The 19,498-nt window shown below is 48.6% G+C and overlaps 1 protein-coding gene across 1 annotated transcript in view; it reads right to left on the bottom strand.

Annotated features, from left to right (window-relative positions):
• SLC49A4 (solute carrier family 49 member 4) overlaps positions 1-15,942 on the bottom strand; it is a 166,759-nt gene extending 150,817 nt beyond the window's left edge. Inside the window, exon 1 of the mRNA XM_060262634.1 lies at positions 15,549-15,942. Coding sequence (XP_060118617.1) covers positions 15,549-15,942 — 394 coding nt within the window. The remainder of the gene's footprint in view (positions 1-15,548) is intronic.
• Between the last annotated feature and the right edge of the window lie 3,556 nt (positions 15,943-19,498).

The raw sequence follows: 19,498 nt of genomic DNA, 5'->3' as shown, positions 1-19,498 counted from the left end.
GATAGTACATCTCAAAAAACTTCATGGGAGTATATAGAACAAGCTTCTTTGATAAGATCAAGTCTGAATGAAGCTATACGGAACAACAGTAAAGACAGGAAGTGGCAGGATATTCCAAATCCATATTTAGAGTTTACTTTGAAACTGTGGGATAAATTTAGAGGACATCTAGCGCCTCCCACTTCACTTATGATGGCATTTTTAGGGCAATCCTGGTTTATACTGTGGAGAGATAAATCAGAATACAAAAATTGGAGGGATAAAAGTCTCTTTCGAGTTAATGACTTAATAATCAAAGGTAAATTAGGTACGAAGGACCAACTGGAGAGTAAACATAAAATTTATATCCCTTGGCTGCAGTATTTCCAGATACATAAGACATTCATCCAGATAATTCCTTTTATTAGAACAACAAAACAATTAAACGCTTTTGAGATGGTATTAAAAAAGAATCACTCAAATAATAAAGGGCTAATTTCTATCATATATAAGCTATTAATGGAAAAAATATGGAATAGTCCCACTTCCCAGCAAAGTGCATGGCAGAGAGAATGTAACTTACAAATTACAGAGGAACAATTGGAGCCAATATGGAACACTCCAGCTTTAAAAAGTAGGGCAATAAACTTACGAACTCAACAATTCAAAATTGTAACACGATGGTATTTGACTCTGGAAAAGTTGTTCAAAAGTAAGCTAAAGAACAAAGTGAGGTCAGTATGCAACACCACTTTGTCCTTATGAGACACACAGAGCTCTCGTTTGACAGACAGTGCCTCCAACTCAGATATTCTTCTGGCTGAGGTCACAGCCACCAAAAAGATCACTTTCATGCAAAGCTACTTCAGAGGAACTGCTCTGAGAGGCTCAAAGGGAGGCTTGGTCAGAGCTGTTAGTACCAGATGAAGTTACCATGTAGGAAATCTATGTACCTGCAGAGGGGAAAATAAGGTGGCCCCCTGAAGAAAGTGATGGACATGTGGATGAGCAGAGGAACTCACGCCTTCAACCTCTTGGATCACGGAGGCCAAGGTAATGACCTGTGTTCAGAGAGTAGCCGGTTTCAGACCTGACTTTAAGCCATCTTGCAGGAACTGAATGATTGAGTGAAGCGATGGTTGCAAAGGATTGATGCCCTTCCATCTACACCACCTGTGGAAGGCCTTCCAAGTGGCATTATAGATTTTAATAGTGGATGCCTTTCTGGAAGCTAAGATGGTGTAAGTTACCTCAGGTGAGTAACCTCGAGCTGTGAACGCTCTCCGTTCAACCTCCATACGGTCAGCTGCTGCCATTCTGGGTGAGGATGCCATATGAGACCTTGCAGAAGTGTGTCTGGCCATACTGGAAGATGGGAGTGGATCCTCCACCGCCATGCAACGCAGCAAGGAGAACCATGGATGACGTGGCCACCAAGGTGCTACTAGAAGGACCTCTGCTTTCTACTGCCAGATTACTCTGAGAGTCTTTGGGATAAGTGGAATTGGGGGAAAGACACAGAGAAGTCCTGGAGGCAACGTGGATGTGAAAGCAACTGTGGCCTCTGCCCGATGATGGAAATATCTGGTGAAGAACCTTGGTAACTGGTGGTTCTGAGAGGATGTGAAGAGATCCACCACTGGCGTGTTGAAGTGTGCCACTGCTTGGAGGAACAGCTTCTTGTTCAGGGACCACTCCCCTGTTGGGAGTGAATGTGCTCCCGACTGAGCCAGCCCACTCTGGTGTTGTTGGATCCTTTGATGTGCTCAGCTCTGATGGAACTCAAATGTTGTTCCGCCCAGCAGAACAGCTGGGTCACTTCCTTGTGTAGCGTGTGTGATTTGGAAACCCCCTTGATTGATCAGATATGCTTTTGCTGCAATGTTGTAAGCGCGGATGAGGACGTGCTGATTTCACAGCTGTTCCTTGAAGTGGAGAAGAGCTAATCGGATCACCCTCAGCTCCAGGACATTGATAGGAAGTCTGCTTTCGCTGAGAGACCATTGGCTTTGAGTCGGTCTCTCAAGCAGAGTCACTCCCCAGCCATGAAGACTCCCATCTGAGAATAGTTGAATCTCCTTCTCTACATAAAAAGTCTTTCCCTGATGTAGACTGGTGTTGTTGGTCCACCATAGCAAGCTTTCTCGGACTGCTAGTGGAACTGAAATAGTTAAATTGCGCTTTTCCATGATTTGCTGTTGGAAAGGACGCAGGAGGGATTGAATGGGCTTGGTGTGAAAACAGCCCCATTGAATCGCATCGAGGTTCAAAATGAGGACTCCCATCAACTTTGCCAGAGTCATTGGGGTTAAGAACTCGACTGAACCACTGTTTGGACCAGGTGCTTGGTCTTCTGAATCTTGTCCTCAGATAGAAAGAGTTTGTTCACTTTGGTGTCTATCACCATGCCCAGGTGTTCTAACCTCTGTGTTGGTTGGATATGGCTCATGCTCAGGTTGACCAGAAAATTGTGCCTCTGTTGAATATCCTACAGGGGCTTCTGCCTTGATAGGGATTAGATCAGAAGATCATCTAGATAAGGGTGCACATGGGTCCCCTGCTGACAGAGGTGGGACATCAGGTTTACAAGTAATTTCGTGAATACCCTTGGGGCTGTGGCCAGACCAAAGGGCAGCACCCTGAACTGATAATGCTCCCTGTTAATGAAGAAGCAAAGGAACCTGTGGTGAATGGGAAGGATGGGAATGTGTAGGTAGGCCTTGGTTAGGTCCAGAGAAGATAGGAACTCTCCCGGCTGCAGAGTTTCCGTGATGGTCTTGATCAATTCCATACGGAAATGATGGATTTTGATGGATCTGTTCAGGAATTTTAGGTCTAGGATGGCCCACCAATTCCCGTTCTTTTGGGGAACTGTGAAGAAGATGGAGTAGAGTCCCTGACCTCTCTGCCCCCGAGGAACCAGCTTTATCGCCGCGAAGTCGAGTAGATGACCTATGGCCTTGAACATAATGTCTCTTCTGGTTGGATCAGTCCCAAAAGGTGAAACCAGAAAATGGTGTGGAGGAGGCTTTTTGAATTCTAAGGCATAGCCTCTTGAAACGATCTCTAAAGTCCAAGAGTCTGCTTTGGAGTCTGCCCATGCTGAGTTAAATTGTAGAAGGCAGACTTCCACTGGAAGGGCATCCCAGTCATGCTTCGTTGGGATTCGTATCTCTGACCTTGTTTGCCCTGTCAGGCTGTTGTCACTGAAACCTGGAGTTGGAAAAGGGTTTGTGAAAGGACTGTCTTGGTTGTCCCCATGAGGTTTTTCTCAAGTCCTGACTAGATCTTGAACTGGACAAGGAAAGGCTTGAGGGCCAAAACCCCTTCTGTCCATCCAACAGATGTTCTTAGGTATGGCCTTTTTCTTTTCTCTGGTTGCCACCAGGATCTTCTCCAGAGAGTCTCCACAAAGCTTTTCACCTTGGAATGGGCAAGAAGCTACGATGTTTAATAACACTGCATGAGTGACCACTTCCTCAAAGACAGTCTGCACTCTGGGGCCATGCTCGAAGCCAAATGCCCCTCCTGGCCACAGTGGCCGCCACCATTGCCCTGGAACAGAAGGTGAGGGTGTCCAGAGATGCGTCTACAGAGAACTCCGCCGCTCTGAGGAGTCTGTTAGTTCCCTCCAGTACTTTCTTACTGGCATCAGGTAGCAACTGTGAGAGACGTCTAACCCATACTATGGCTGCTCTAGCCACAATGGAGTTGATGGCTGAAGCCTTGATCGCCATAGCCATGATCTGTTTGTCCCAGCTATCCTGTACCATTCCGTGCCCATCCTCAGCCAGCAGGCCTTGGGATTGTAGGACAGCCACTGGACCATCTGTCAGGGGGACCTGCAGCATCTCAGTAGCAAAAGATGGTAAAGTGTACAATATTTTAATAACATTGGGAAATTGGCAGTTGGAATTCGGCTTTGCCCATTCCATTTTTAACTGTTTCTCAAAGAACTCAGGAAAGGGAAAGATCTTATCCGAAGAACAATAACGTGGAAAGAATTCTGTGTTACCCTTAGGCTTATTCTTAGGGTTAGTCAGGGGACTAGAGATTTCTTGCACCTCTGGAGCACCATACAGATCCAAGGTTGCTAGGACCCTTGCCAACAGAGACAGGTATTCTTCAGATTTAAAGAAGTGCACAAAAGGCTCAGGAACACTACTATCAGCTATTTCTTCAACTGAAATAAATTCCCCCTCCTCCCTTCCTGTGTCGGGGAGGGGTGATCGATCCCTTTCTAGTGAATCTTCGCTATCTACCCTGAGGATGGGAGTTTGCTTTTTTGCTGCTTTAGCCAAGGAGCATCCCTAGGTCTTTTGGGGGAAGGAGATCTGGAGGCGGCTCGAGACTGGGAAGACTGGGAACCCTCTGTGTCAACCTGACAGATGCTGAAGATGACAGAGCTCACCGCTTGAGTGACTGACTCCGGAAAACCAGGGCGGAGGTTGCCCGCAGAGTGGGGTACATTACCAGTCTGGACCGTACTGGATCGTTGCAATCTACTGTTTCCCACCTGGAGTCTGGCTTCCATGGGGTTAGGCAGACTGTAGAAGTTGCACTGCCAGCTGCTGGTGTTTCCCACCAAAATTGGGCCTCCAAAATGGCCACGATTTTCAGGAAAAGAATGGGGGCAGGGAAGGCTGGAGCTTTCTCCTGTGCTTGTGCAGGTTATTCTTAGAGGATACGTTGCCAGCAGCCGCAGCAAGCCGATGGGTCATGCCGGCTCTGGAGGGCCCTTCTCCCACAGCCCTGCACTGGGTGTAGTGTAAGAGTGAAAGAGAAAATTGAAAAAATACAGGAAAAGATTGGAAGAGGAGGCTTCTTAAAAGACAGGGAAAAGGCTCTAGGGAAAGGGACCTATCCTAAAGGAGCTGCTCTCCCCTTCGAGGCAGGAAAGGAACTAAGTAGAGAGTGTTCCCACTCCACAGGAAGAGAAGGAGCACACATGCTTGGAACACAGCTACTTACCAGGAAATTCCAAGTTAACACATTCCTGTAGCTTCAGCTTCTCCCCAGGCCATGAGCACTAAGGTCCTGCACTAAAGACAGAACCAGGCCATAAGAGAGCCAAGCATTTGTGCATATCTGTAGTGAGATGAGAGGTGGGAGAAGGACAAAGGATGACGTGAAAGTTATGATAATGGAAAGTGGCAAAGATGAAGGGGGAAAGATACTGACCATTTTCGCACTAACTTGCTGTCATTTTGCACCAGCTGCTCCGCACCACCATTTTGTGCCGAGGTAACCCGCGATTTGCCATGCAGCAATGTAAACCTGTTTTTTTTTCAGGTTTACACTACCACACAGCAAATCACGGGTTGCCCCAGCGCAAAATGGTGGCACGGAGCGGCTGGTGCAAAATCACTAGCTTGGCGCGGAGCAACATCGGAGCAAGGTTAGTGCAAAAACAGTCACTCTTTTTGGCTTTCCAGCTGGGAGGTATAGCACACCATAGCAGCCCTTTGAAATGTTAACACCTTATGGAGGTGTTTCTTGCAATGGAGAAAGGGAAATGCTACAAGGCACTTTGTGTCCCCACTGGGGAGAAAAGTGGTGTATAAATGAACTAAATAAATACGAAGGAGGGAACATGATGCAATATGAAGTAGCAACTTAAAATAAATATGAAGTAGCAACTTAAGAGACAGGTCTTGGTTTGAAAAGTATGAAGGCTATTAATATATTTTTTGTGCATTTTCACATGAGGTTTTTTTTTTTGGCTTCTGTTAAAAGTGTTGACAATTTTAGTCTCAGCCCAGTGACTTCAATGACTCATTATCACAGCTATAAAAAAGCAAATCTTCTACTGCCAGGATCTCAAAGAAGTCAAATTTATATAAAGTTCATGCAACATACAGCCTGTTTGGGAGTGCTAGCTACCAAAGAACTGACAACCAATAGACAAACAGGCACCATACGGTTCAGTTAAGATCCACTGTTATGGATAGCCGTTATGGCCGTTCTGGATAGTGCCAGCAGAAGTAATAAAAATAACAGCTGAATCTGATGAAGAGAGAAGGGTGTCATATAATCAACTGCTAAAGATCCAAGGTGATAAAGTTGAAGAGCTAAACAACAAGTAAGACTGGTTTCAAATGCAACAAATAAAAAGTTTGATGGAGAATGATATTAAATCTGTTGGAATCAGACGTGAGCAAACGGAATTGGAAAAGGTTCTGTTTGGAGATAATGAAAAATTAATATCGAAAATATATAAATTACTGTTGAAATGGTCTACAGAAGAAGAAGTAGTCAAATCTCAAATGATTAAAGGGGCAATTAATGTAAATAAGGAAATACAGATGGATACATGGGAATATCTTTGGAAGAACTCGAGAATATCAACATGTCAGAGCATTAAAGAGAATTGTTTCAAGATGATGTATAGGTGGTATATGACTCCGAAAAAACTGGCAAAGATGAGTAAAAAGATGCCGGATAGATGTTGGAAATGTAAGAAACATGAAGGTTCTTTTTATCATATGTGGTGGACTTGTGGAAAAGCGAAAAAGTTTTGGCAGATGATACAACAAGAAATATCTAAAATTTTGGGATATGATTTTAAGAAAGTTGCAGAGACTTTTCTGTTGAGATTACAAATGGAAAAATTTCCAAAAGAAGATAGAACTCTAATCTGGTACTTGCTCTCAGCTGCAAGGACACTGTATGTGCAGTTATGGAAGCAAGAAAAAATACCAGAGAAATGGGACTGGATCATGAAAGTTTTATCGTGGAGTGAGATGGACAAACTAACAAGAACTTTAAGAGACTATGATTTGGAAGTGTTTAAAAGGGAGTGGAAGAAATTTAGAGGATACATAGAGAAAGAGTGAAATGTAAAAAGACATTGGATAATTTTTTAATAATGAGTATGAGAAAGGGAGAAATCGAACATTGATTGGTTAAGGGTACCTTTATAAGTGAACTCAAGTATATAACTTCGGCGGGAGTCTAGTAATGGAGGGAGGGGGGATTAGAAAATATAATATGGGTTAGGGATAGTAATGATATAAACAGATATTGTTACCATATGTTATTAATAAAATTGTTAAAACCATGATCCACTGGAGCTTATAGTTGTTTTCACTAAAAGGTAGATTGCCAACATGCCTTTCTACATGTGTAAGTTTCAGCACCAAATAATTTACAAATTTTTCCAAAGTCACATGCAAATATAAAGACCTGTATAATGGAAATGCTTCAAAAAACCACAAAACCAACCTATCTTCAATCCAGAGGGATTCACTAGAATTTGACAATTTAACTCTTTCTTTAATAACTCATAAGAAACCTTCAATCTTATTTCCTTCCTAATTCAGTAAAGTTAATGCCTTCCACAAAATTTGATGCAATCCCATTACAAATCATCTTCCCATACCTCTAACTTTATTTTATCAGATATTTAGTTCTAAAACGCTGCAATCCACCTGAAGCCTTTCAGACATGGGAAGATAAACTTATTAATTAAAACTTACGAAATAAAGTTGTCTGTTTCTACAACAGGAACAAGAATGTCTTGTTTCAAGATGTTTCTAATGTAACTGTGGTTTTGCCTGCGCTTTCAACTGAACTGTCAACATTCTCCCCAATCTTTCATCATAAAAGTTATATGGCTATTGCATTGGGCAAGACAGGGCAAGTATTTCCCCATTTCTGATAGTAAATTTCACATCTAGTTTTTATTAAATCCTTGAGTTTCTTTCCCACCTGACTTCCAAAAGAACATGATCGAGACCTGTGCATTTAACCTGACTGCCCAGCTGTATTTTGCTCTCAGATTCTAAATTTCTTTCCAGTTTTTCATGTCCTGTTATTTTTCTACTCTATACGTCAGAGAGTCTCTCTTCCCCACAAACTGAAATTTACTGTGCATGGCCAAGAAAAATCGCTAGCAACAGAAAGCTGGGAGGTGGGGCAAGGTTACGAAGAGATCAGCTAGAAAAAAACAATCACAGTAGGTAAGGGACATCCGCAGCTGCAGGCAGATATTAAAAAGAGATGTAATCCAGGAAAGCTAATTACTATCCAGTGTTGGTCATGCTGCGCTACTGGATCTCACCTATAGCGACTGAGGAAATTCAAATCCTTATTCAAGACTGGCAGAGCCAGACTGTTGAATTTCTTGATGACGGATTCTCTGTTCGAAGTTATTCTACAGAACAACGACTTTAATCTTTTAGCAAATACTGTTCCTGGTCTAAAGTACTTCCCCCACTGGTTTCCAGGCATTGCTGTTTTTAAGGTCAGATATATTTCCATTTATTCTTTTGCACAGGGACGTCTAATAAAGAGAGAAGGAGGGAACATGATACAATATATTACACTGAAGGATGAGCGCTTGCTGGTGCAACTGCTGTTGTTAGGTCCTGGTTCTGGTGCCCCTCGGCCGAGGCCTGTCTCCCATCCCCCGTTACTTCTCTCACAGGCAAAGCGTGCGCAGCCCAAGAATGTCACCGGAAGCGACGTCATCAGGCGGCGCGCACTTGACACGAGTGCTCAGCCTGGCCCTCCCCTGCTTCAAAGGGAGCTGGCCGGCTCCCTTTGAAGCAGGGGCGGGCAAGGCCAGGCCGAGCACTCACAAAAAGCATCATCGGACGCCAGCGGTCATGGGGGGGATGGAGTCTGGCGGGTGCGGGGAGACGGAGTCTGGCGGGCGCGGGGAGGCGGATGGCAGTGGGGCACGGGGAGACAGAGGGCAGCAGGGCGTAGGGAGACAGAGGGCAGCAGGGCCCAGGGAGACAGAGGTCGGTGGGCACAGGGAAGTGGAGGCTGGTGGGGAGACAGAGGGCAGCGGGCACAGTGCCAACAAGTGGCGCCCAAGGCGGCCACATACTTGGCCTACTCCCACACGCTGGCCCTGCATGAATGCACAGCTGGAATCTAGGTTTGTTGCAAAGTTCAGTTCCTGGGTTTGTCTTTCTTTTGCATAGACCAGAATTGTTAGTAAGAAGCTGTGCTGCGGGTAGTCAGGCTGTAAGCACAGAAAGGCCCGCCACCCAATATTACCGAAAGAAAAATATCACTATTGTTCCTAACCGGTCTCTCTTGGTAATCTCTCTTCAGCCGCCACCTTTCTGATAGCTGGGGCTTTAAAAATAAATATTTGTCTCCTATGAATATACATCCAGGCACCTGATTAAGTGACCTCTGACTCATGAAAAATGTATGCCGGAATAAATTTTGTTAATCTTTAAAGGTGCTACTGAGCTTTTGTTCTATTTTACACCTCTAGAATTATGGTCAAGAAAAGACAGACAAGAATTATCTACCAACACACAGCCCAGGCTGACTCAGTTCTCCGCCTTCTTCTGATACAAATAAATCTGCCAATGAATATAGAAAGTGGATGCAGAAACAGACTCGTGGCAAAGTACTCTGTGCAGGATTGTTTTACCTGGTCTATCTTCCAAGGTGAGTCAGAATGCTTCTAGAACTCATTTACAGGAGAACTTGTTCAGATTCTCCTGGGCCAGGAGAACATCTGCTGATAAAGATCAACTAGATACTCTAAGGATAGAATATGCAAGTATTGCTGATTCCAGCTTTAATCGTTCATTCTACCTTGCTTACTTCTATGCTGTCTGCCTGTTCTTACAGAAGCGATTCATACTGAATCTAGAGTGGATGGAACATACATTAAAAATAGGAAATGTACTGTAGAGGTTGGGAAACACAGGAGTGAGAGCACTCCCCAACTAGAAGAAAGTGGAAGGGGGAAGAGGCAATAATGTCTAGTAGTTGGTAGAAATGGGAAAAGCTAAACATCCCAGGTTCTAAATCCATCTGAGCCACCATACCACATTCGCTCACTTACCATATCCCGAGAAATGCAAACTGGGAAACCACTTGTTGCAATATCAATAATGCTTTTTAATTTTAAAGGTATCCTCCTGCTATTATTTAATCATGTAAAACCTTTTAATGCCACTTTAAATGCCATGATGCACAGAAGCATCCTGTACTTGGCAAGCTGGACGGCTGAGTTGCTTGCCACACATCTTAGCTCTGTGCTAATGATTCAGATCCTGCCACCATTGCCGGGACGGCACAAATATATTTAGCCTGCAAATTATTAATTACACCAACGGGGGGGGGGGGGAGGCAGGTAGCCTATTCTGCCAAGTACATCCCACACTCCAGTTTTGTATCTTCTATGCCTGCTCTTTTGAGCCACATATGACAAAGTGGCTCATAAAAATAGAATTGTAATTAATTTGATCTACTTTAATAGAGAATATGACTATGAAGAGACAGGATCACATTCCAGAGAGGTGGAATGAAGCACTGGAACTTATCTGAAGGTTCCCTCACTTCAGTGGGAACAAAGACATCCAGAAAGTGGTTAGGTCACGCCTCTGCTCGTTTGACAGGGCTATGCAAATTCCTTTTGTTATATGTGGCTCCTATCGGAGAGACCAGGCTGACCTCTCCAGTTGTGTCCGCGTCCTGTTATGTGGTATCCACATCAAGTGTCTCAGTTCTCTGCATTTCTCTCTTGTCCCTCTTGCCATTGCCTTCTTCTCCTCCTTCTCAATTTGAGAGAGGGATGTGGATGACTTCACCCCCACTGAAGAGAAGGAACCAATGTTCTGTTCTCCTTCAGTGGCGGGAAGTCACCCAGAAAGTGGTTAGCTGTACCCAAGTTGGCTTCTAGGTGTAATCTTTTTTGTTGTTATTTAGACTCACGGCTCCAATACTTGCTGCAAGAACCTTCTACTGAAAGCAGCTTCTGCTGATGCCACTTGGTGTATTCTATAGTGTCTCACAAAAGTTGAGAAAGAAGTCCTCTGCAGACCTTTGTCATGGCCCTTGTGGTAAATGCTGTGGTTGTTGCTGCCCACCTGGTGGAGATAAGCCCTGTACCTCATATGCCTTAGTGGTGCACTGTTTGATCCAGTAGGCCACAGTAGCCTTTGAGGCCTTTCCCCCCTGATTCGGTGTACAGTGCAACATGAATAAAGGGTCTGTCTGGCAGAACGACTGTCTTACTCAGGTATATACGCGACACCCTGAGCACATCAAGTTTGTGCCATGACTTCTCTTTTGGATGTTTTGGGTTAAGGGCAGAAAGATGGTAGAATGACTGGCTTGTTAATGCGGAAATATGAGCTCACTTCAGAATAAATGAGGGCTCCATCCTCAGGGTCACTGGGTCTTTCTAGAATGTGCACAGCTCCTTCCTAGCAGACAGGGCTGCAATTTCGGAGGCTCTTCATGCTGACGTTATGGCCACCAGGAAGGCCACATTCTAAGATAAGTAGAGCAGCTCTGTTTTCCTTGATGGCTCAAATGGTGTTGTTAGAGCCCGTAGGACTTTTAGAAGACTCCACATGGGGAACCTGTTATGACCACCCTTCACCACTCAAGGCGACTCAGGGCGACTTATGGCAATTCCAGCCCCTCCTGCCGACTTTATTTCTTCCTTCTGGTGTTACCTCACAACTACTGAGTAAAGGGGGTGGGTATAATAAGGATTTCTAGTCTCTTCGGGGTTCTCTTTTATTTTCAGATAGACGGATAACTATGTATGTAGGGGACCACTGCTGATTTGCTGCTGATTCCAAATACTCAGGCACCAGAGAACTTAACAGTTAACCACAGAATTTTATTTACACACAGTCTTCAGCTGGGGGGGATAGGATGTATTTATAATAGGCTATTTTGTATCTTGGATGAATAACTGTTGCAAAACAGTTCAGGCTTTACAATACACTGAGGTATCTCAGGGTCCACAGTTCTTATATTCGTCACTCTCCAAACTCTAATTAGGTTGGCCTCTTGGGCTTTATGTGCCTGGTCTCTTGAGTCGACTGGTGTGTCTGCTCCCAGCCCTCCCGACTCCCTCAGACCCACATCTCTCCCTCAGCAACCTTGTTAGTTCTTAAGAGTAGTGTAAATATTTCTGTGACCACTCAGGTCTTTCACTGTGACACTCGATTATCACTCTCAGCCACCTGGCTGTCTCCACAGAGCTAACAGCGAGCTTCACTTCACCAGAAATCTCTTCACAGCTCTCTGTATCAGCTCTCTCTTCAGCTCTCCTGCTGACCATATACCGCCCACTTCAACTGTCTCCCTCTGACAGTTGCTGACAGTTGACTCTCCAGCCGTTATCTGTCACTCACTCATCCTGAGAGTTTCGAGCACTCCAGCCCCCACCCTCAGATCACATGACTCAGACTCCCTGAGTCCTTAGCTTTTCTATTAACCCTTCCAATTCCGTCACACCTGTGTTGAACCGGTGGTGTTATCTGTCTGGTTCCCAAGATGAACCTCTTCACAAGCCTGAAGCACTGCCACCTGGTGCCTGAGTGTGTTAGGCCAAAGGCTTCGCTTCCAGCCATCAAATAGGAATAGTGTCACATATTTATTTGTATGATGCCTGCAATGGATCCAGGTGGTTCTCATATGACCACTTGGTAAAAGTTTTCCAAGTGTGGTTATAAATCTGTCTAGTTGACAGCCTCCAGGTCTCAACCATGATTTCTACCATCTCCCTGGGGAGTCACTGAGTCGCTAACCTTGACCTCTCAACCTCCGTACTGTCAGTTGTCCACGTGTAGCATGGGATCTTGGTGCAATAAGTCTGGCCTGAGTGGTACGGTTCTGAGTGGTCCATGGTTCTGAGGTCACCATCTGCACCAGGTTGGAAAACCAAGGTCTCCTCAGCCAGTAAGTGGCCATGAGCAGCACAACTGCCTGTTCCCCATGATCCTGTTTATTATCTGGCCTAACAGGGCAGGAAATGGGAAAGTGTACAAGAGTCCATTGGGCCATGGGTGTGCCAGAGCACTCACCCCCTCTGAAGCTGGCTCTTGGAATCTGGAAGGGAATCAGTCAATTGAGCGGTTCTTTGAGGTTGCTGGGAGGTCTATCACAGGAAGTCCAAATCTGGGCAAAGACTTCCCTGTGAAAGGCCCACTCCTTCGGGTCCAGATCCTTGCTGCTCAGCCAGTCTGCCTGAGAGTTGGCCTGGTCCGTGCGACATTCTCCTCTGTCTACTGAAGCAGAGCTTGTGATTCCCGAAAGAGGGACTTTGTTCTGGTGCCCCCTTGCCAATTTATATGGGCCTTTGTTGTCATGTTGTCCGTGTGCATGAGACCATGGCAGTCCTTCACCAAGTGGTTGAAGGCTGCCAGTGCCAGTCTGACTGCCCATAGTTCCAGCCAGTTGATGCTGTGCCTCATTTCCATCTCTGACCACTCTGAAGCCCTAACTCCTATGCCGTCCTCAAAGTCCACCACAGAATCTCCAGGAATTTATCACCACCTTGGAACTAGTCAGCACTGGGCCCAGTGAGTTCTGCCTCAGAGGCCTGTAGTGAGACCTTTCAGACCAACAGACTATCTCTGACAAACTGTTTAATAGGGAGGAGTAGTCAGCCATTACATCAGCTTACAGCATTCTCCTCTCCTCTGCCCCCCTTTTATCTGAACAACAACAACCCCGTGAGGCAGGTTAGCTTGGTCTGAAATCACCCAGTCAAGCTTCTACAGCCCTCTCCTGGAGATTGGCAACAGTGGTTCCCCAGGAGGAAAGGCCTCTCCCTCAGAGTCCATTCTGTCATATGAGCCCACTGTAGCCTAATTGGAATAGAAAGAATGAAGACTATTGGCAGGTTGAAAGGGACCCTCCCTGCTGTGAATGAACATTCCTTTCGCCTCGGTTGAAGAGAAGGAACTCAACTGTTTTCTCATGAACACAGGCCCGAAGCTGGGGGAGGGGGGGCTGGGGGGCCAGGCACCACAACTCTTTCCCGTGTTTTACACCCTCACACCTCCTTGCCTGCTCTCAAGGCCTGTCCTGGACTTCCTATACCAGGCCCTGAGGAGAAGTAGTCCTGCTAGGTAAGCTCCCTGTCAGGAGAGAACTGTCTCCGTCGAAGGTCAGTGGCCTTCTGCTGGGGTTCTTGCCTGATGGGGCTGGCGGTGGGCGGGGGAGAGCAGACTCAGCCAATGGCACGGCAGAGACAGTGTGAGCCAATCCTGCTCAAGCCACATCCGTCCAATGAAAATCCTGAGAATTGCCACCATGCTTGGGCTTTCATTATTTTCCCGATTTCATTTCTTTCGCTATCACACCATAATAACTTGAGTAACAAGGGTTAAACTTGGACAAAAACTTACTGCCACAGGAGGTGGCGGCGGCTACAGGCATAGCCAGCTTCAAGAGGGGGTTAGATAAAAATATGGAGCAGAGCTCCATCAGTGGGTATTAGCCACAGTGTATATAAATCTTTGGCCACTGTGTGACACAGAGTGTTGGACTGGATAGGCCATTGGCCTGATCCAACATGGCTTCTCTTACGTTCTTATGTGACTCAGAGTGTTGGACTGGAGGGGCCATTGGCCTGATCCAACATGGCTTCTCTTATGTTCTTATGTGACACAGAGTGTTGGACTGGAGGGGCCATTGGCCTGATCCAACAGGGCTTCTCTTACGTTATTATGTGACACAGAGTGTTGGACTGGATGGGCCATTGGCCTGATCCAACATGGCTTCTCTTATGTTCTTATGTGACACAGAGTGTTGGACTGGAGGGGCCATTGGCCTGATCCAACAGGGCTTCTCTTACGTTATTATGTGACACAGAGTGTTGGACTGGATGGGCCATTGGCCTGATCCAACATGGCTTCTCTTATGTTCTTATATGACACAGAGTGTTGGACTGGATGGGCCATTGGCCTGATCCAACATGGCTTCTCTTATGTTCTTATGTGACACAGAGTGTTGGACTGGAGGGGCCACTGGCCTGATCCAACATGACTTCTCTTATGTTCTTATGTGACACAGAGTGTTGGACTGGAGGGGCCATTGGCCTGATCCAACAGGGCTTCTCTTATGTTCTTAAGAATTATGAAAGCAATGCAAGTGAATTTCTCACCCATCAACCTGTCAACGCGAGCATTGTTCTTACAGTCAAAACTACCAACGCCGGAAATGCAGCAAAAAACAAAACAGCAACAAAACTCCAAGCAGCAACCAACATTTCCTTGCCAAGAACAACCTCTCCAGAATACAAACCTCTGCACGAACACAAGCGAGACTCGGGAGCTGCTACACTTTAAAAACGCTTCCCCCACGTAACAACGCGTCACACATGACAGAGGCTACCGTTGCCAACAAGCGGGAGCGGCGGGCCTCAGCTGCCTGGCCTGCCTACCTCGCAGGTTCGTTGCGAAACTCCATGGTACTCTCTCTCTCTCTCTCTCTCTATATATATATTGTACCATGGAGTTTCGCAACAATATATATTGTACCATGGAGTTTCGCTATATATATTGCTCTGTAGCTCCTTTGCAATTGAGCAAGCCTTGTAAAGCAAGCTGTTATGCAGAAGGAAGCAAGATATAGGGAGAAGGAAACAGATGACAGTCAGTCCCATTTAAGTCCCATTTAAGAAATGTCCAATTCAAGAAATATCTGGGGACTTTGGGGGTGGAGCCAGGAGAGTTTGGGGGTGGAGCCAGGAGACATTAGGGGTGGAGCCAAGATCAAGGCTGTGACAGGCCAAGCGTGTTCAGGGCAAAGCTCTTGACGCCAAGGCTCCCTCCCCGCTTCCTTACCCTTCTTGTCCATGAGCCACATGAAGGCGAAGCAGGGCACGAAGCCGATGGGCCCCCAGAAGACGAGCAGCGCGATGTCCATGCCGGAGAAGAGGAAGGCCTGGCGGGCCGAGCTCTGGATGGGGCCCCAGGTGTTCCAGACGAGGCCCTGCACGAAGCTCAGCAGCGAGAAGAGCAGCAGCACCAGCCAGCGGCGCCCGTAGACGCGGCCCAGCACGGGCACTGTGCGCGGGGGCCCTGCCGGCGGCAGCGCTCGGCCGCGGGGCACCACTTGCGGGGCACCCGCCGCCGGCCTCCGCAGCTGGGCATGGTGGGGGCGCGCGGGGAAGGCGGGCGGCGGCGGCGGCGGCAAGAGGGGCTCCCGCTCCTCGGCGCTGCTCCAGTCCGAGCCCATGGCCGGCAGAGCTCCGCGCGCCCTAGCCCACTTCCACCCGCCGCATCGGCGAGTCAACAACAGGGGAAGATGCACTCTGCCGCATGCGCGCTGCGGCCGGCCTCAGCGAGCACGCCCAGCAGGGCCGGGAAGGAGGCGACGCGGATGACTAGGAGCCCCCGGGCAGCAGGGCCTTCTGGAAGTGGCGCCTTCCAAACCCGGGCAAGGATAGGGCGCGCGCTGCCCCAGGGGGGACGCTGCGCGGGTTTCCCGAGCCCTGCAAATGCGCGCTTCAGCAGGAGGAGACGGCACAGAAGGGTGGCCAAGTCCCATTTAAGAAATAGCTGGGGACTTTTGGGGGTGGGGCCAGGAGACTGTGGGGGTGGAGCCAGGAACAAGGGTTGCTAAGGCCAATTCAAGAAATATCTGGGGACTGTGGGGGTGGAGCCAGGAGACTGTGGGGGTGGAGCCAGGAACAAGGGTTGCTAAGGCCAATTCAAGAAATATCTGGGGACTTTGGGGGTGGAGCCAGGAGTCTGTGGGGGTGGAGCCAGGAGACATTGGGGGTGGAGCCAGGAACAAGGGTTGCTAAGGCCAATTCAAGAAATATCTGGGGACTTTGGGGGTGGGGCCAGGAGTCTGTGGGGGTGGAGCCAGGAGACATTGCGGTGGAGCCAGGAACAAGGGTTGCTAAGGCCAATTCAAGAAATATCTGGGGACTGTGGGGGTGGAGCCAGGAGACTGTGGGGGTGGAGCCAGGAACAAGGGTTGCTAAGGCCAATTCAAGAAATATCTGGGGACTGTGGGGGTGGAGCCAGGAGACTGTGGGGGTGGAGCCAGGAACAAGGGTTGCTAAGGCCAATTCAAGAAATATCTGGGGACTTTGGGGGTGGAGCCAGGAGACATTGGGGGTGGAGCCAGGAACAAGGGTTGCTAAGGCCAATTCAAGAAATATCTGGGGACTTTGGGGGTGGAGCCAGGAGACATTGGGGGTGGAGCCAGGAACAAGGGTTGCTAAGGCCAATTCAAGAAATATCTGGGGACTTTGGGGGTGGGGCCAGGAGTCTGTGGGGGTGGAGCCAGGAGACATTGCGGTGGAGCCAGGAACAAGGGTTGCTAAGGCCAATTCAAGAAATATCTGGGGACTGTGGGGGTGGAGCCAGGAGACTGTGGGGGTGGAGCCAGGAACAAGGGTTGCTAAGGCCAATTCAAGAAATATCTGGGGACTGTGGGGGTGGAGCCAGGAGACTGTGGGGGTGGAGCCAGGAACAAGGGTTGCTAAGGCCAATTCAAGAAATATCTGGGGACTTTGGGGGTGGAGCCAGGAGACTGTGGGGGTGGAGCCAGGAGACATTGCGGTGGAGCCAAGAACAAGGGTTGCTAAGGCCAATTCAAGAAATATCTGGGGACTTTGGGGGTGGGGCCAGGAGACTGTGGGGGTGGAGCCAGGAACAAGGGTTGCTAAGGCCAATTCAAGAAATATCTGGGGACTGTGGGGGTGGAGCCAGGAGACTGTGGGGGTGGAGCCAGGAACAAGGGTTGCTAAGGCCAATTCAAGAAATATCTGGGGACTGTGGGGGTGGAGCCAGGAGACTGTGGGGGTGGAGCCAGGAACAAGGGTTGCTAAGGCCAATTCAAGAAATATCTGGGGACTTTGGGGGTGGAGCCAGGAGTCTGTGGGGGTGGAGCCAGGAGACATTGGGGGTGGAGCCAGGAACAAGGGTTGCTAAGGCCAATTCAAGAAATATCTGGGGACTTTGGGGGTGGGGCCAGGAGTCTGTGGGGGTGGAGCCAGGAGACATTGCGGTGGAGCCAGGAACAAGGGTTGCTAAGGCCAATTCAAGAAATATCTGGGGACTGTGGGGGTGGAGCCAGGAGACTGTGGGGGTGGAGCCAGGAACAAGGGTTGCTAAGGCCAATTCAAGAAATATCTGGGGACTGTGGGGGTGGAGCCAGGAGACTGTGGGGGTGGAGCCAGGAACAAGGGTTGCTAAGGCCAATTCAAGAAATATCTGGGGACTTTGGGGGTGGAGCCAGGAGACTGTGGGGGTGGAGCCAGGAGACATTGCGGTGGAGCCAGGAACAAGGGTTGCTAAGGCCAATTCAAGAAATATCTGGGGACTTTGGGGGTGGGGCCAGGAGACTGTGGGGGTGGAGCCAGGAGACTGTGGGGGTGGAGCCAGGAACAAGGGTTGCTAAGGCCAATTCAAGAAATATCTGGGGACTGTGGGGGTGGAGCCAGGAGACTGTGGGGGTGGAGCCAGGAACAAGGGTTGCTAAGGCCAATTCAAGAAATATCTGGGGACTTTGGGGGTGGAGCCAGGAGACTGTGGGGGTGGAGCCAGGAGACATTGCGGTGGAGCCAGGAACAAGGGTTGCTAAGGCCAATTCAAGAAATATCTGGGGACTTTGGGGGTGGAGCCAGGAGACTGTGGGGGTGGAGCCAGGAACAAGGGTTGCTAAGGCCAATTCAAGAAATATCTGGGGACTTTGGGGGTGGAGCCAGGAGACTGTGGGGGTGGAGCCAGGAACAAGGGTTGCTAAGGCCAATTCAAGAAATATCTGGGGACTTTGGGGGGTGGAGCCAGGAGACTGTGGGGGTGGAGCCAGGAACAAGGGTTGCTAAGGCCAATTCAAGAAATATCTGGGGACTTTGGGGGTGGAGCCAGGAGACTGTGGGGGTGGAGCCAGGAACAAGGGTTGCTAAGGCCAATTCAAGAAATATCTGGGGACTGTGGGGGTGGAGCCAGGAGACTGTGGGGGTGGAGCCAGGAACAAGGGTTGCTAAGGCCAATTCAAGAAATATCTGGGGACTTTGGGGGTGGAGCCAGGAGTCTGTGGGGGTGGAGCCAGGAGGCATTGGGGGTGGAGCCAGGAACAAGGGTTGCTAAGGCCAATTCAAGAAATATCTGGGGACTTTGGGGGTGGGGCCAGGAGTCTGTGGGGGTGGAGCCAGGAGACATTGCGGTGGAGCCAGGAACAAGGGTTGCTAAGGCCAATTCAAGAAATATCTGGGGACTGTGGGGGTGGAGCCAGGAGACTGTGGGGGTGGAGCCAGGAACAAGGGTTGCTAAGGCCAATTCAAGAAATATCTGGGGACTGTGGGGGTGGAGCCAGGAGACTGTGGGGGTGGAGCCAGGAACAAGGGTTGCTAAGGCCAATTCAAGAAATATCTGGGGACTTTGGGGGTGGAGCCAGGAGACTGTGGGGGTGGAGCCAGGAGACATTGCGGTGGAGCCAGGAACAAGGGTTGCTAAGGCCAATTCAAGAAATATCTGGGGACTTTGGGGGTGGGGCCAGGAGACTGTGGGGGTGGAGCCAGGAACAAGGGTTGCTAAGGCCAATTCAAGAAATATCTGGGGACTGTGGGGGTGGAGCCAGGAGACTGTGGGGGTGGAGCCAGGAACAAGGGTTGCTAAGGCCAATTCAAGAAATATCTGGGGACTGTGGGGGTGGAGCCAGGAGACTGTGGGGGTGGAGCCAGGAACAAGGGTTGCTAAGGCCAATTCAAGAAATATCTGGGGACTTTGGGGGTGGAGCCAGGAGTCTGTGGGGGTGGAGCCAGGAGACATTGGGG

Source organism: Heteronotia binoei, chromosome 21 (assembly GCF_032191835.1).
Source record: "Heteronotia binoei isolate CCM8104 ecotype False Entrance Well chromosome 21, APGP_CSIRO_Hbin_v1, whole genome shotgun sequence".
In the NCBI taxonomy this organism is placed as follows: domain Eukaryota; kingdom Metazoa; phylum Chordata; class Lepidosauria; order Squamata; family Gekkonidae; genus Heteronotia; species Heteronotia binoei.
Note: the sequence above shows the minus strand (reverse complement) of the source record. Positions and strands in the feature narration are given on the sequence as shown.